The following is a 15,546-nucleotide window of genomic DNA, read 5'->3' on the forward strand; positions in this document are numbered from 1 at the left end:
ACTATTGTGATTTCAGCCAGTTTGAAGGCAGTAATAATTACACAGAAATGACTCCAGGGTGACCCCTCTTGGGAGGTGAGTAGAACTGCCACAGATACAGAGAACTCTCCAAGGTTCTGAAAAGATCGACTCACCAGATGAAAAGCAAACGAGCCAAAGTGAGCCAGTGCAAGACACACACACACACAACGGTGGAACCTAAAAGAGTTATTCCTGTTATAGAACAGTTCAGGCGTCATTTGAACAGATTGTTCTCATAAGATTTTAAATAGAATTGAAATTAATTATTTAGAGATCTCCATAATAGCAAAAGGCCAGCATAGCTAAGATACATTACTGGTGTTCTCTGTAGAGTATCATAAAATTGGGATTGAGAAGACATGTGGGTAAAACAGCACAAAGGATCAATAGCCACATTTTTTCCAATTATATTCTCTTGAGTTGTGATGCTTGGTCATCTGATAAATGTGCTAATGAGAGCGATAGAGAGGCTATATCTGTTGGAGAACTTACATAATGTAGATCGTTGTAAATGTTCACGTTCATTTTTACACTATATCATTACTGAGCCTTAATTTGTAGGGGTTGAAGTCATTGGTTACCATGCAGTTTGGGCTGCTCATTAGTGCAGGGCTTGTTATATCTCTCCAAACAAAACTTTGCATTCAAAAATAGTGAGCAGATTGTTGTTTCTGTCATTTTTGTTGATGCACTACAGACCCAGTGTGCTATTTAAAGTCATTACATATTGAACCATAAACCTGTGGTGAGATCCGCAGAATATACAGCATATCCTTTAATACACTGGCGGCTAGCTTGCTTCAGGCATCTGTATGAAAAGGGTTCTTTCAGAGAAAACTCAGTTCTTGCACTCTTGTCTACTCTGCGCTGGATGTTTAGACTTGCAGATACCATGATAAAAGAGGGAAGATGCTTTCACCTAGAGCAAATTTACAGACAGAATGCATCCCCCTGAAATGCAACAAGCCAAACGATTGGAATGAATGAGCGCAAATGGTTTTTCCAATCTATCAGCTGCTCAGGTAAATTAGGTTTCAGCAAGGCTGGGGAAATAATATGGCATTTTAAACCACCTTTTTTTCAAGCAACTAAAACGATTATCAGAAAATTCCCCCGGGCTTTGGGGAAATTGACATTTAACTAAGAAAAAATAGGAAATAAAATGAGCGAAAGAAAGACTGTGGGTTATAATTTTAAATGGATTTGCTAAAAGTTGTTTCTCTTCGTCATGATAAAACAATCTTAAAGGTTGACTGTTTAACGCAGTTCAGAGTTTACGCTCAAGATAGACCATTTAATAATGCTGTACCCTTGCTTTGTATAATGTATTATACCACAGAACTTAATCAATTCATAATTAATAGTTATTTTCTAATTTCAGTGTTCAAAGTGTATTTTATCAACATAATTGAGATGCAGTGCATACACGGCGGTCAATGTCTTTGCTATTAATTAAGCTGCAAAAGAAGGTAGTATTTACAGTCTTCTGTAATCTTTTCAGTAAACCTAGGTAGTGCTCTTAAGGGAACGGACTGAAATGAGAAGACCTTCAGTTCACGGCTGAACACTCATTAAAAGCTTTTCCAGTCAACCTGGGCACACGGGAAGTCCATAGTACATTTAACTGCTGCTGACGAACTGCAGCTCACTTTACCTGAGGGGAAAACCCAGGTAGGTGCGAGTCACCATCAGAAATGAAAATGTTTGATCTGGAAAATGCACTCTGCGTGTGATATGGTAGTTTTACGAGAAGGAATTCCAAATTTACCACATACATGTTTAATGCATTATGGCAGATCATTTTTTTTAGGAACATCTATGCAATAAAGAAAGAAAACGAATTGGGTTACAAAATGGATTACTGAAACAAATGTATTTCAAATAAATTAGACATTTGTAAACAATACTATTGTATGAGTTTTTCCCAGCTCGAATGAATCATGGTGCACTAGCCAGAGTGCATTGGCTTCAATTATTTGAGGTTTATTCTGCAGCTGTCTACCAGCACAAAATCTGGTTACACTTTTATCAGCCACAACAGACTGTAATGATGCTTAATGGAGAATAAGAAGCTTCATTATGGGTGGCCGCAATTCGAAAAGAAAACATCCACATGCACCCCAATCATATCAAAGATTGATAACTCTTTCAGTTCAAAATATGTTGACATATCAGGGTCCATTTCTGCACTCTTTTCTGTTGATGGCTGACAAAATTGTAACCAGATTTAGAGAAACTGTGGAGTGTAGCTTAGTTGGTAGACCAGTGTGGGATTCCCAGGGTATGTACAGTAGTGTCTGCCATCATTTCCGAACAAGTGCTGGTCTAGTGAAATATTTAAAAGCATTAAAAACTATTAGGCTAATTTTAAAAGTACTATTATTTTGCATTAAGCTTTCGAATAAGGTTTTATAATCATTGTCAGTGCATTGCATGCATTGAAGCATAAAGAAAGCGTCCCAGGACTGTTGTTATTGTTTTTCATTTTTAATGAGCCTGGAAGGCATAGGACATCGGCTGCCCGCTTTGGGAGGAGTCCTGTCATTGGATTGAGATAATGATTATATCAATAATAAATGGGAAGGGGAGGATGTTTACACAAACTAAACATCGGGTGTTTATCGTAGGTGGGCACTGTGATAAAAAAAAAACGCTGTTGTTTAAGCATCAATAAGCAATACTGCAAATCGGATTCTAATGTCAAAGTACCAACCCACAAATATCAAATTAACCCTCGTAGTATTAAGAATGGGCGTATCGTAATGCCTTATCGTAGGTCAAGATTAATTGCTCTAGGGGAGTGACGTAGCAGCCCGATCCCGAGGTTTCAACTGTGCGCGCAGCAGACTCGCAGACGTGCGCTCGGACCGCGTCTCGCGCTGCTGGGAGAGGAGTTCACTTCAACGTCTGCATCTTTGCAACGCTCAAGAACAGACAGACCCAGGGTGGTGCTTTCTAGATAAAGTGAAGGAAAGCAAGCGACAAAGAATTAGGTCATCGTTCTGGTCGAAGTGTTTGGCTCATCATGAAGATGTGCATGATAACGCCGATGCTGTTTCTGGTGCTCTCCGGGCAGTGCGGCATCCTGGCCAGTAAAGGTAAGGTGGATCGAAAACTTCGGATCGGCATGAAAAGAAACGCTTTGGGTAGCCTGTCTTCAGATCAGTCTTTTAGATCATATGTGATGAATTAAAATCGGATCATGCAGTTTGTACGTTGCACGCGCTGACAATGAAGTCTTGGCAGGGAATCAGGTTGGCAGTGATTCTTCCCTTATCGAGTCTAAGTTGCTCCATAATTGTTCCTCCTAAATTTGAGTTTGGTTAATTTGTTCTCGTTTTCTTGCGGTTTTTTGTGATCTAACATGCGTGAGGTACCTTATTTAGGACACTTTAATGAGCTCACCAGCATCCATTCAGCAAGGTTATGAATGTTGCATTAGTAATATGCAGGAGTAATTATTATATAAATCTAAATGGCATCATTACAAGAGTTTAAGTTTTCTCCGCATGAGCAATATTATGCAGTACTCTCCCCTCATCAATATTTCATTGACCTTTATGGCACATTTCTACACACAGTCTCTATCTGCTTGATCAGTTTAATTCATTACACGAAGCGGCTGCATGTGTTTTCCTTAATCTTCTCCATAAGGTTCAATGAGGCTTTCAATGACTACGTAGTCTCTAGGACTTAACGTGCAGTGTGTTTTCCATGGCTGCTGAAAGGTGTTAATGTGTTTGTAGGAACACAAACATGGAGATAAGAGATCTAATTGTGTCTCTGGGGCAGTGATGAATATGGAACAGTTCAATTATTTGTCAGTGTACAAGTGGAATCTCTGTCAGTACTTACCTGCGTGCCCTGATTTATTTTCCTTGGAAGTAACTTGCCGGTTGAGCCTGCTGGGCTCTTTCAGTGTAACAGACTGGCGAATCAAGGAATCAGAACCTTGAATATTTGCATTCAATTTTCTGCATTCTGGCGCTCCATAAAATTTTGAACATTATGAAAAATGAGTTTATGCATGAAGAATCTCCCAAGGTGAGACGAGTTAGAACGGAATGGAATACAAAAGCGACTGGGAAAATGATACACAAATATAAAGCAATCAAAGCATTTGAAGTTGGGGGAACACATTTCACTATATGACGCAGGTGCTTTCATACGTGTGACATCTGAAAAGTCTTGTGATATGTCTTCCAGACTGCCTTCACAGCTCCAACACTCCCAAAAAAAGAAAAGAAAAGGGATTTCATCAAAATTACATCAGAATGCTATTGTAATGTTGAACTCACCATCTGTCTTATTGTTGAGGGAAAATCCACATTTTTTAATATAAACAAGAATACTATGTCTTATATGTACTATGTTTATGTTTGGATCATCTCTGTTTTGTACACAAAGGTGTTGTTGTTTCATGCCTTTACATGAATGTATTTGGCATGTGTTTTTATCTGAAGCAACGCATACAGTTTTGTCTCTGAGAATGAAACCCATGACCTTGGTATACCAAGTGCAATGCTGTACGAGTTGGGCTTCACCTGGGACGTCTACATTCTAGACTTTTCTGTTGTTATTAGCAATCACAAAAAAATGCTTAGTCCGATGTACTGTTGGCGATTTAGAGAATTTCTCAAACTTCTGAGAGAGAGTTTGGCGTTTAAATGCCAGAGCACAAGAGAAAGGGATAAAACAGAAGGACAGCAATGACAAATAAGGCGAGCTCTGCAAAAGCAGGCAGAGATTTATGCTGGCCTTTTCAGAGAAAGCACAGTGCTATCCCAGAGCTAAATAAATTGGGTTGCTGATCTGAAAGAGATGCATAACTTAGGATTTCGTGCTGTGACCTAAGAACATCAAGCTTGGGAAAAACAAAGGGGCTGTCTTTTTGGCGTCACTGCTGTTGTTCAGGGAGCGAAGAGGAGCGTTGAAACACTCGACTAAGTGGACCACAGCTGTTTGAAAACATGTCTTAAATCTGCCTCAGCCTTTTGTTTCATAAGATCTATGTTGTTTTTGTCTTTCTTTTGTCCTAATGTGGCTTTTCAAGGAGCATGCCGATCTTGACGCCAGAATGCCATGCAAATGCGCAACTTAATTTAAACCTTAATTACCCAGCATGCATCATTAGCGCTGGTGTGATGAGCGGCAGGGTGGGATGGGAAAAAAAGAAGGGAGGGGATGACAGGAAAGAGCTGAATTGGAGGTAAGATGGGCCCTGTCAGTGGAGCTCTCTCACCAGCTGGTCAGATGGCACCAGTCACTCCCAGGGGTCAGCTCTGGCCAATCTGCACAGGAAAACACTGTATGCTCTGCCACACACACACACACACACACACACACTAGTTCCGCTCTGATGCACACACACTCAGCTAAGAAAAATTCAGTATGCTTAAAAATAATTTTATCATGCTTAAATTGTAATATTTAACTTGTAACATTTAATTTTAATTTGTTTGTGTTATTATGTGAATAATTTTTGTTCATTGTGACATAGTATGCTTGGCAGGGGACTGAATTGGAAAGTACAATAAATGTTCAAATATTTTTTTTAAATAGTTATATAAATAGTTTTGCATGCATTTACTGTAAGTGTGTGTTTTATAGTCTGTTAGTTTGTGATTTACAAGAGTTTTTATGTTGTTTTGTTGAGGTTTATGCTTAGTTTGAGCACAAGTTACTAATGCCATAACAGCTCATTTTTATTGCATGGCATAAACTTGCCTTTAGCATTGTAAGGATTGTGCCTGGTGAAAAAGTCACGTCTGAATTAATTGCTTTTATTTCTGCAGTTTCAAATACATATGGCATTGAAGTTGAGTTCACAGTTTAATGTGTGAAACCAATTTCTAAATTAAGTTTTATATAGACTTGTAGCGATGGAGTCACATACACACATGCACAAATATAAAAGTACACACAACCACACACCCTATAGGCATATACACACTCCTGCACATTCCCTCCGCTCCATGTGCTTGATTGCCTGGTGTTACGAGTCCGGTGCTGGTGTTGGAGCACTGGGACCTGGTTTTGTATTTGCTGACTGTCTCCGAGAAGTGGGCTAGTGTCTCTGAATCAGTCTCAATTAAACCGCTCCAACTCCCTGTTGGGGTTTAGAGAGGAATTCTGGGATGCTGTCCTCCAGATTTCCTTCTAATTGCCTGGACTGGGTGCCAGTGAGCTGACAACTGGCCATGGGTGAGCTCATTGTGATTGGGTATTTGTGTGTAACGTGTAGGCGTTTGCACGACCATGTGTTACCAAGCAATAAATCTTGACTGTTCTCCTGTTTAGTGCATGTCTTCCTTTAGACATGAATGCGAGCGCATGGATGTAATCACAGTGTTTACAGTAGCACACTACAAGATGGATTACTTCCAGTAGACCGTGAGCGAGAGCATGCTTCTGTAGGATAGAGATTGAATGCAGCGTAGTCCGAAAGCATTGTGTGTGAATCCTGTACCTCTGTCTTTTTGAACATTTTTAGTCTGTGTTTTGAAAACCTTAGAAAACCGGAAAAAGCCATGCCATGGTGTTATTAAACAAGACTTATTGTCTAGACCTTACAGCGCTGTCACTCACTTACCTCAGGTTTGGTGTTGCGCTAAAGGCTCTGTGCTGAAAAAGCTAAACCGAAAACATAACTCTTCGATGTCCTCCTCTAAGTACACCTTACTATAGCACATTTTAAGGGTAACATCCCCTGGTATGTGTTGCTTTAACCGTTATTGCTGAAGGGCAGCTTCATACTACACGCTTCATTGACATGTACTCCAAATGTTGTCTAGGCCTGTCTGTCATTTGTGAGGCTTGGAGTAAAAAATAGTCTGATGACCTGAGATGATTGGACCATGCCACAACATCCTGACAGCTCGCTCGGCATCTTGGAAAGCAGCAGCATACATCGCGTCTCATCTTTTCGGCATGATCCGTAGCTCTCTGTGATCTTCTGTGGTGACATGAGGGGTGAGGAAGAGAGACAATCAGTGACTTTGATAGAAGTCGGAGCGGGGTAGTGAGAACTGGCGGGGTTCAGCTGCGAAGGTCTAGATCTGAAAGGCCACGCTTAGATTGGCGCTGCAGAATTTGGCTGAGGCTTGCAGCAGAGAGCAGATGTTTGCGCAAGCTAGGTCACAGCATGCTACTTATTTGAAAAAACCCTTGTTGTTCACTTTCTTTTTTTCACATTTATGCGTTTGGCAGATACTATCCAAAGTGACTGACAGTGGATTCAAGATATACAATTCTTTGATATGGCTTCCCTAGAATTGAACCCATGAGCTTTGCGTTGCTAAAACAGTACTCTACCAGTTGAGCTACAGGAACACAATAGCATACTACAGTATTGTGCCTATACAGTAATAGAGGATAGTTTACAAAGAGCTTACTAAAATGACATGAAACTATGGTAATTATGTTGTGAAAAATAAGTAAAAGAAATATTATTAACATTCTATAAAGTAAACTGAAAAAAATAAGAGACGCTTTCAAAATAATTTTCAGTTTTTCTGAATTCACTATGTTTAGGTAAAATGTTCATTTTTTAAAACTACTAACAATATTTCTCCCAAATTTCTAATAAAAATATTGTTTCTATTGCATTTCTTTACAGAAAATGAAATCTGGAGAAACAGGTCAAAATAACAGAAAAGATGCTCTGTATTTTTTCAGACCTCAAATACTGCAGATAAACAAGTTCATATTCACAATGCAACAGTAATATTTGTACAGTTCAAAAAAAGGTTGTTTTACCCCAGTCTTCATGTGTCTTGTCATGCTGTCAGTCTTTCACATTGCTGTTGGATGACTTTATGTCACTGCTGAGGTTAGATTTTTTTGATTTGACAGACACTGGACTGAAATGGCCACCGTACATCTAGAAATGCTTTTTATATGAAAACTTTGAATAGTCTTTTAAGTTTTTCTGCGACTGTATATTATTTATAAAAAATACGTCAAACATTTAAAAGGTATAGTTCAACCAAAAGTGATATATTTTGTCATCATTTATTCACCCTCATGTCATTCAAAACCTATAGGTCCTATATATCTGCTAAATGACTAAAATATGACTTTTCTTCTTTTTCTTCTCTTCAAAATATCTTTTGTGTTTTGCCATGACATGAAGGTAATTGCTGTACATAAAAAAAGAAAATTAATTAAAAAGAATGTTCAATTTTGGATGAACCATCCCTTGAAGTGTATTTTTCTCTGTATAGCTGTTTTTGAATGCAGGAACACGTCTTTTTTAAACGCTCCAAACGCATTCGACTGGCGTAAGGTGAACTCAAATCCAGCCTTATTATACAAGGCTTCCCTATAGGACCAATTAAGCAGACCACTTGTTCAGCCATCCCAGCGAGTATTCTATTGTGAAAAAGGTTGTTATTCTAAATGCAGCTTTTATTGTTCAACCTGGAGCAGTTTTGACTGCTTTCTGTAAAACCGAAGCAGTGGGAAATCTCACCTGAGAGGGTTATGTCACTGTTTGCACGGTTAGTTGTGGATACGGCTAAATTCAATGCTTTCACAAATATTTCTTTTTCATTTATCCAGCTGTCAGTGATGGAAAAAAAACACCAGAACCCCATCAATCTAACCCTTACATAACACGGAAGCATTTGATCCCCTCTGCCCATCTGGGTAGGATCTAAGCTCTGTGCTGATCTAATACCCACGAAGCCTCTTTTAATTGAGCGGTTGGTGGATATTCTCGTATCACGCAGAGGGAGCGCAAGACGCAGGTGCTGCCCTTTGTGTTGTTTGGATGCTCCGAGAGGGGTTGAGTTTTATCTCCGGCTCATAAATGACTCAGGAGGATGTTAATGTTCAGCGGGTGGAGGAGACACCCGGGCTGTCAAACTGCAGGTGTTTGTTTTTGGATCGGAGCAGCTGCAGTAGCACCGTCCCCTCCTCCCTCCCAGGTGGAAAAGCGCAGCGCCGGGGCGCGGGCTCCTGATCTTTCGTCTCGAGCGCGCGAGCACACACGCGGTGACTGTTGGGATTCAAACAGAGATAACGTGAATTCATTTTGCTGGGTAGTTTTAATTACAGCCAGGATCTGCAAGCATCAGCATAAAATATTCATGCAGGTGCAATGTCTCTGTATGTGTTTTGGTAGGAGCGTGCGCGTGTTTGTGCGAAAGAGAGTGAGACGCTGGCACAAAGAGAGATGAAAAAGACAGCCACTATCCGTCTTTTCAGTGTTTTCATACGTGTGGCGCCTGTCAGATGACTGTGCTGACTGAAGCTGAAATCAATAGTGCATGTCACGGGCCTCTCGCCACCGCTGCAGAAATGAAAATACTACGACATGCAACAAAGGCACAACCAGAGAGTAAGCGAGTGTATTTGGGTGTATCTGAGGGTTTTTGTGTCGTGTGTATGATTTGTCTCTCTCCTGAGTGTTGGGTTTCTCTGAGTTCTCTCAGTCGAGTGCATTGAAGGGTTGAGTTGTGAATGAAAAACAGCTAAATAAAATGTATCATTCAAAATTCAGTTTTTCCTCAACTCACACAATGTTGGCACACTGTAAAAAATGATTTGTTGTTTTTTGTTGTTTCAACTTAAAAAAAATAAGTTACCTTGTTGCCTTAAAATTTTAAGTTAGTTCAACTTAAAAATATTAGTCAACACAACGAGTTTGCAACAAATTCATTAAGTGAACTAATATTTTTAAGTTGAACTAACTTAAAATTTTAAGGCAACAAGGTAACTTATTTTTTTAAGTTGGAACAACAAAAAACAACAAATCATTTTTTACAGTGCAGGTATGGCCAAAAAGTAATTTTGGAGACAGTATAAAGATTTTCTGTTTTCTCCCCCACCCCTCTTAAAGCCATAATTTATTCACCAGAATCTCATTCCAAACCTGTGTATGACCCTTTCTTCTATGGAACACAAAAAATATATTTTGAGTGGTTTTGTGTCCATACAATGGAAGTCAATAGGGGCCAGTGTGTTGTTTGGTTACCAACACTCTTTAAAATATCTTCATTTGTATTCTGCAGAAGAAAAGGTCATACAGGTTTAAAATGGCATGAGGGTGAATAAATGATTAAATAATTTTTATTTTGGGTAAACTTAACCCCCCCCACTCCACTCCCACTTTTTCCCCACACAAAAACAAAACACCGCCCACAGTTGGGGGCCGACGATGAACTGTCCCAACTACTTGTCTTAAAGCACCGTTGCGTATTTCGTGGGCGAATGTTGCCACCCTCCGAGAACAGGGGATGTGGAAGCTTGTCTTCATGAAAGCAGTTATTAATTTTCATGGTGCGTACCGCAGTTAAAGGCATTATCTTTCTCTCTCGCCCACAGTGATACACTCCATTCGCTTTAACTATGTCCGCTAAAATATGGTCTCCTCTATCACATGATTAGAAAGAAATAGGAAGAAAGACGTGAGAAGATAAAAGGGAAAAACGGAAAAGATCTGAGCGAAAAATTTTGCTATCAGTCAGTCTCTGATTCAAGCCCTTAGAACTTCCACTTACAATTCCACACCCCTTCAACAATGTTCCTCCGCTCCATCATACTCACTGCTCTTTGTTCTTTCGGTTTTCCTCTATGTATTTAATGTGTGGCACTTTTTGTGGGTGTAATAGCATATCTCACACACGGTTCCAAATTAACGCCGAGTACCAAATGCAAGTAAAAATTGGCATACAGTAAGTGGCAAGTAAATAAGACAGAGTTACTATCCGGTTGGCTACAGTTTTAGGAATTACATCATAAACCATGAGAAATGTGAGAGACAGTCTGCATGCTACTCAAAAAGACTAAAATAGAATTTCATAACACAGTATGATATCATAATATTGTTATAAAATATTGTGGTGAACAGGTTTATAGATTCTGCCCAGTATTTCTGCGATGCACTGTACACATACGCATTGCATTGTAAAACAAAAGGTTATGGGTTTGATTCCCTGGGAATCAAACTTACTTATAAAATATATGGTTTGAATGCACTGCAAGTTGCTTTTGACTTAAAGGAACAGTTCACCCAAAAATGAAAATTCTCTCACCCTAAGGCTGTTGCAAATCGGAATTAATTTCTTTGTTCTGATAAACACAGAGAAAGATATTTGAAAGAATGCTTGTGACCAAACAGTTCTTGGCCACCATTGACTGTCATAGTGGGAAAATTTGCTTTGTAAATTTCTTTGTTCTTTCGAACGCAAAAGAAGATATTTTGAAGAATGTAGGAAAGCAAACAGTTCTGGGGCACTTTTGACTACCATTGTCATTTTTCCTACTATTGTAGTCGATGGTGGCCAAGAGCTGTTTGGTCACAAGCATTCTTCCAAATATCTTTCTCTTCATCAGAAACATTTATAGACATTTATACAGATTTGGAACAACTCAATGTAAATGATGAAATAATTGTTAGTTATGGGTGAACTGTCCCCTTAAATCATCTCCCAAATATAATACGTATTATGGAACAGAACAGAATACATAATATTGAGAACTGTAAAATGTGTAAAATGTTCACATTTCACTTGTTATTGCTAGCTGTAGCAGAAAGTTTATCCCGAACTCAGCGTTCCTATACTCTTTCCTGACCACTCCAAACAAATTACCATAGGCTTTAACAGAGAGACAGAGAAAGATCTTAAGCATTTTGGAGAGGTGCGTGTCAGGCTACGGCGTAGGTCCTACGCACGAGTATAAATTACGCTTTAAAGTGAAGCCCAGGGCTGAACCACAGGGTCATAAGTCAGTCTGACTGACAGTCCCAACTGAAGCCGATGATCTTTGCTGGTGAATTATGGAAAGGGACTTCATGAATCCTCTGGACCCCTCACCAATGCCATGCTGTGAGTTATCGCTTACCTTACAGGGTTTTAAGCACCATCACGCTGTGCCGGAGTGATAGACTGACCGTTACTGTTTCAAACGTATTTAGATCTATTACGTTTTTGCATCAGGGAGACAGATAGACATTAATATTCATGTTGGGACATTTAAGACATTTAATGAGGACCACCATTCTGTTTACGATTTAACGACCCATAAGCAAATAACTTTGGAGCGCTCCATCATGTAAACAATTAATATCAAACTTCTAGTGCAGATGGAAATGAAAGATTTTTTTCTTTTATTTAAAAAGAGAGAGTATGGAAATGATTGAGACGCCAGATTTGTACTTTGCCGGAAAGCCATCATACTGGCGATGACTTTGTTAAAGTGCTGATTTCGTCTTTGTCTCTTCGCGCTCACTTTGTCGGTGTTATAGGCAGAATGATCCCGGCTTTTGTGCTGACCGAACTTCAGGCCAGCTGCTCTTCTTCCAGGCGCTGAAGAAGGTTTTCAGGGCTGCTAGGCGTGAAGGTTTTCAGTGCTGACATAAAGCCTCTCTCTAACTCTTCTGTCTTTCTCCACTCTGAGTCATTATCTCTCCCTCTCTGCCACCCCTCGCTACTCTCTCATCGAGAGCGCCGCGCGCTAGGCTCGCGGGGAAAAGGAGCACGGGCCTAATTGGATTTTGGAGCAGTCTGTCGCTTCGCCTTTCTCTTTCGGATCACACAAACAATCACCGGTGTCCTTTATTTCCTCTTTGCTACTCGCAGTACTCAGATACGCTCGCATTGTTTTCATGGCCGTTCATTTCCGCTGCAAAAAAAAGCTCTGTAGAACAAGCTCACACAGTTTTGGTTGCTGAAGTGGGATCGCGAAAGTTTTTGCTTACAAAATGTAACTGTTTCTGGCTCAAACTTGATGTTTTGGTAAATATACGCAGGCTGCTTTACCTCAGGGTGAACCTGCAGGGATCTGCAGTGGCTTTCACCAGCAAAGCACAGAGAAAACAGAACTGCGAAAACAACACGTATGTGTGTGTGTGTGTGTTGTGTACCTGCACACACACTCCCCCTGAGTGCTCATTACTCATGTTTGGAGCTGAATTGTCCCTGTCTGAACACCTGTGCCAGTGTGCTGGAGGCTCCCAGATGAATGCTGGTGAGCCGGTCCAGACTCCTCCTCTTTTCTCCTTTCTTCTCTCTCCTCTCCTCTGCTGGTAGGGCTGTAGTATTTCCTTATGTTCTATGGTAATGTTTTTATATAGATTTTTATATATTCTATATATACAAACATTATATAAAATTATACATTATGTACAGAATAGTATATTATATTCTGTTTACAGTTTATATACTGTACTGCTATATTTAAAATGAAATGAAAAAAAAAGAAACACACTACTATCTTCTCCCTCTCCTGTGTGTTTATATGTACCAGAGGATTAGCTGAGTTGTCCTCCTTCGCATCTCTTACAGTAAATCCTGTAGAAAGGCATTATGGGTTCTGTGGAGGATAGTGCATGTTCTTAGTCATCTCTCTCTCTCTCTCTCTCTCTCTCTCTCTCTCTCTCTCTCTCTCTCTCTCTCTCTCTCTCTCTCTCTCTCTCTCTCTCTCTCTCTCTCTCTCTCTCTCTCTCTCTCTCTCTCTCTCTCTCTCTCTCTCTCTCTCTCTCTCTCTCTCTCTCTCTCTCTCTCTCTCTCTCTCATGCAGTGTGAATCATGAGAGCAGGAACTATTTGACCTATTTTTCGACACAGTCCATCTCTGGTGTAATCATGTAGGGCGTCACTGGTTACGGTTGTATTACTTGTGTGTATGTGTGTGTGACAGAGACGAGAGAGGTAGCGGATGAGAAACGGACAGTGAAATACGTGGTCAAACTGTGCACATTAAACAGAGTTTGTAGAAACGGGTATACAATTATGAAACATAATGGTGTAATGGCTAAATGCTGACTCGCCCTGTTTTGAGTGAACCCTTGTTATCTCTAACTGACTTGATCCTAATGATCTGAGAAGTCTGTTTGGTTTATATTCAATAAGCATATCTGAAATGTATTTAGGTCCTAGACCACTGATTGATTTATAGACAATTAATGATACTTTGAAGCTGATTCTAAAAGTAACTGGTAACCAGTGTAAGGACCTGAGGATTGGAGTGATATGCTCAGATTTTTTGGTTCTGGTCAGAGCCTGGCAACAGCATTCTGTATGAGCTGCAGCTGTCTGATGGTCTTTTTGGGAAGACCTGTAAGGAGTCCATTACAGTAATCCACCCTGCTGGTGATGAAAGCATCAACTAGTTTCTCTAAATCTTGGTTTGAGACAAAACATCTGATTCTGGCTATGTTTCTGAGATGGTATGCTGATTTGCTTATTGCTTTGCTGAAACTAAGGTCAGACTCTAAAATGACACCAAGATTTTTTACCTTACTTTGTGTCTTTAGAGCTCCTAAGTCAAGGTATGTGTTTACCTTGTTAGTTTCATCCTTGTTACCAAATACAATGACATCAGTTTTGTTTTTATTTAACTGAAGGAAGTTTTCACACATCCAGCTGTTAATTTCATCAATGCACAGGCAAAGAGAGTCAATAGGCCTGTAGTCATTGGGTGAGAGGGCTAGGTAGATCTGAGTGTCATCTGCATAGCTGTGGTAGGCAATTTGGTACTTTTTCATTATTTGGCCAAGTGGGAGCATATACAAATTGAAGAGGAGCGGAGCAAGAATTGAGCCCTGTGGAACACCACAAGTCATGTATACTTGTATACATACAGTAAGTATAAGTGTATACTTATAATATAAAACTGACTGTCCTGCTAGAGCAAAATTTATTTATCTCTGTGTTCATAAATGTGCATATGTCCTCTTATCTTTCTGTGACAGCAGCATTTGGATATCCTCTCCAGCATATTTTAGGTGGTCATGATGCTCTTGTTGGGCTCTCCGCGAGCGCTCCCTGCTGCGGGGAGCGCTCAGGCGTAACCACAATGCCACAGTAACTCTGTGCCCCCAAGACCACACGCTGGGTTCGAACCCGGGCCCCATATCTTCTGTTGTCCCGCCATCATAACTTACTCTCTGTCTTACCCCCTGCCTTTACCACCGTATGCCTCTCCTTGACATGCAATGCATCTTCCCTGCAAAGAGAAAGCACCCCACCAGCCCCGTGGAAGTGCAATTTCATCTCCAATAAATTATGTTTGTTGTTGTTTTACGTGGGTAGAATAATTGATTGCATCAGTTGTTTTGCATTTGGCTTCATTTTGGCCTACCAGTTTACAAACAGCTGAAGCTGAGGAGTTCTAGGGATATATTTTATTGTTCCATTGACATTTCGTTTGTTTCGTTTTGCTAGCAATATTTTACCCTCTATCAGCGGAAAAAGAATTCTGCAAGGTCAGCTCCATGTGTGTGTGTGTTTGCTGTTTGTCTGGCTGCCCCGTTCAAATCAGTTTTAAAAAACGCTACTCCATATTTCTGAGTGGTGGCTAAACATCGGTTCGAGACACACTTCACTGACAGCTGCCCTGCTGAGGCAAGATTTTTTTGAGGACTGTGGAAGTGCTTTGTGTGTGTGTGTACACAATGCTTTTCCAAAGTTTGTTTCAATAGACTGCATTGAGATTAAGTGGAGAGCAAAATGGCCACTTTTGCTTCGCAGATGTTCATCCTAAACTAAGACATTTTATTTAGTATAATTATATGAGG

The 15,546-nt window shown here is 40.1% G+C and overlaps 1 protein-coding gene across 1 annotated transcript in view; it reads left to right on the forward strand.

Moving 5' to 3' along the window:
* The first annotated feature begins 2,776 nt into the window (after positions 1 to 2,776).
* The window catches only part of clstn2a (calsyntenin 2a), a 223,788-nt gene continuing 211,018 nt past the window's right edge, over positions 2,777 to 15,546 (forward strand). The window contains exon 1 of the mRNA XM_057334277.1: positions 2,777 to 3,119. Coding sequence (XP_057190260.1) covers positions 3,047 to 3,119 — 73 coding nt within the window. The 5' untranslated portion in view covers positions 2,777 to 3,046. The remainder of the gene's footprint in view (positions 3,120 to 15,546) is intronic.

The sequence above is a fragment of the Triplophysa rosa genome, linkage group LG5, assembly GCF_024868665.1.
Source record: "Triplophysa rosa linkage group LG5, Trosa_1v2, whole genome shotgun sequence".
Lineage (NCBI taxonomy): Eukaryota > Metazoa > Chordata > Actinopteri > Cypriniformes > Nemacheilidae > Triplophysa > Triplophysa rosa.